Source organism: Elephantulus edwardii, unplaced genomic scaffold, assembly GCF_000299155.1.
Source record: "Elephantulus edwardii isolate Elephantulus edwardi_28Jun2011 unplaced genomic scaffold, EleEdw1.0 scaffold00115, whole genome shotgun sequence".
Lineage (NCBI taxonomy): Eukaryota > Metazoa > Chordata > Mammalia > Macroscelidea > Macroscelididae > Elephantulus > Elephantulus edwardii.
The window spans coordinates 9192783-9195514 of NW_006399865.1; the positions used below are offsets into that span (position 1 = coordinate 9192783).

The 2732-nt window shown below is 53.6% G+C and overlaps 1 protein-coding gene across 1 annotated transcript; it reads left to right on the top strand.

Annotated features, from left to right (window-relative positions):
* Positions 1-1169: 1169 nt before the first annotated feature.
* LOC102856757 (melanoma-associated antigen B1-like) lies at positions 1170-2183 on the top strand. Its single transcript, XM_006892425.1, has one exon. It carries the CDS (start codon positions 1170-1172, stop codon positions 2181-2183), a length of 1014 nt encoding a protein of 337 aa, XP_006892487.1.
* Positions 2184-2732: the final 549 nt, after the last annotated feature.

Here is a 2732-nt window from a genome sequence, read left to right on the forward strand (position 1 = left end):
GCGATCAGGAGCTGAGGTGAGGGGGAACTGAGAGTGTAGACCTCAGGGGTCACCCCAGTTGGCAGTGCTGGTCCGCCGCGCCCGCCATGTTTGCTTCTCAAGTCGGGGACAGCCCTGCGGGCTGAGCGGGAGCCAGGGAGTGGGTCTCAATCCTGGAGGGACCCATAGAGGGTTAACAGAGGGTCAACGGAGGGCCCATGGAGGATGTGGGAGGCCAAGACCCACTCCAGTGCCAAGTTAGGACCGCAAGAGCCATGTGGCGCCTCTGTTCCAAAGACGGAGGGACGTCAAGGCCCCAACGGGCCTTAGGGTACTTTCCCGGAAAGACCTGTCCTGGAAGGGCGGTGCTGGTGGGGGGGACTCTCCTAAGTGAAGGGCTTTGTGATAACGTTGGACGTGCTGACCCAGGATTCAAGATGCTAAAATGAGAGGCCGGGAGGTTGGGGGGTGGTGCCCACTGATCCGGCCACAAAGCACCGCCTCCACTGGGTCTCGAGGAGGTGGGGTCTGCTGTGGGACCTAATTATCTCAAGTCAATAAAGAACATGGTCCAGGGCTCATGCCAGGAATCTAAAAGGAGGCTCAAGGGAACACTTACCCCTGAAAAGTTGGTGGTAGGTACCATTGAGTCACCTATGAGTCCTAATGACCCTGTGAACAGTAAAGAGGCCTGCCCTGCCCTGGACAGTAAGAGTTCAACCCCTGGAAGGCCGAGGTAGGTGTACTTGGCATCCTTTGATGTTCTTCTGTTGGGTTCCATGTAGCTATGAGGTGGCTCCTTAAAAATAGGAGAGGATGGGGGTGCCCCAAATATGCCCAACAGTTTCTTTGTTCTCCTTAATGTGAACAGAAGGAGCACTCCCACCCAAGACAGAGGGTCCCATCATCTCCACTGTTGTGAGCCCCAGTTAGGTACAGAAAAGGCTGGAAGATGGCAGACTGAGTTTCACTGTGACATCCTCCCGCAGGTTCTGGGGGTGGCTGGGCAGGCAGATGGGAGGCTAGGGGTGACTAGTGCAGGGCCCCCAGGAGACCCTCCCAAGGGCCTTCCTAACGCCGAGCTGCCGGCTCCCTGTGGAGGGACTCAGGTTCTCTTGTCTTTGTCTTCCAGTGAGCACAGCGGCTGCCCTCTTGGCCACACTCCTACCTACTGTCCCTGAGCAGCCATCATGCCTCGTGGGCAGAAGAGCAAGCTCCGTGCCGAGGAAAAGCGCCGCCAGGCCCGAAGGCAGAACCAGGGTCCGCAGGCCTCCCTGGAGCTCTCTCCTGAGCCTGAGGGCACACCCCAAAGCTCTTCTACTGCTGGTAGCCCTCAGGAGCCAGTCCCGGGTCCCAGCACTCAGGGTGCAGCACTGGCTAGAGGTGCAGCACAGGCTGAAGGTGGACATCGCTCCCAACCAAGAGCTCGCAAAGAGAAGAACAGAGCTGATGAAGGGCCGAGCTCGGAGAACACCGCGAGCTCCTGTAAGTCCAGAGATCCTCTCAACACCAGGTCCTGTCTCCTGATGCAGTTGATGCTTCGCAAGTACAAAATGGATGAGTTCATCACCAAGGAAGAGATGTTGAAGACCATCACCCGAAAGTACAGGAAGCAGTTCCCGGAAATCCTTAAGGTCACCACCAAGCGCCTGGAGCTTGCTTTCGGCATCTACCTAAAGGAGCAACACCCCTGTGGTCACGTCTACTCCCTCGTCTGCAAGCTAAACCTTCCCAGCAATCCCACCGCAAGTGGTCAGAGAGAGTTGCCCAAAACCGGGCTCCTCATGCCTCTGCTGGGTATGATCTTCATTAATGGCAACAGAGCCACTGAGCAAGAGCTCTGGGAATTCTTGAATAAGCTGGGGGTCTATGTTGGGGAGGAGCACCTCATCTTTGGGGAGCCCAAGAAGCTGGTCTCCAATTTTGTTCAAGCAAAGTACCTGGAGCACAGGCTCTTAGCTGGCAGCTGCCCTCCACGTTTTGAGTTTCGGTGGGGCCCCAGAGCATACGCTGAAGTCAGCAAGATGGAAGTCCTGGAGTTTTTGACTAAAACCAACAGCACCAACCCCAGTGATTTCACAGCCGAATATCAAGAGGCACTGGCAGAGCAGCAAGAGAGAGCCAGAGCCAAAGGTGCTGCTGAAGTTGGTCCTGCTGCCCCAGGAAAGGCCAAGGCCAAGGCTGCTGGATCTTCCACCCCCTAGGGAAACGAGAGGGGATTCCCTACTTTGTGCTTAATAAAGTCTGTTAATCTCAGTAGTGGAAGACATGGTGGGAATGAGGAGGGGTAGGATGCATTCAGTTTATCTTCCCCCTATCTTCTGTTTTCAGTTTTTTCACGTTCTTCCTTGTAATAGCTAATTCAGAATCTATGTCATATCGATCACCTGTTTATTGCTATTCATCAGGCTTAAGAGTGCTATTTTGTGTTTTGCCAGCCAGCATAGTGTTACAATAGAGATCTTCCTGAACTTGCAAAAGCACCTCAGATAGTGAGGGTGACGAGATGGAGAAATAAGAAGCCAGAGGTGATCAGTTGTTTGCTACCTGTAGTCCTTTCAGTCTCTCTTTAGATACAAATAAAAGTTATACACCTGTTTTGTTTAGCTTGTAGAGATACAAGAGAGAGATTAAATTGCATGAAAAGCAACCTGTTGTTGGCTGGTTCTTCCCCCCACCCCTAACATTTAATTGAGCATTTGGTATGTGTGCTTTCTGGGTTAGAGAATACGCGGCTGCAGCCCCAGGTACTT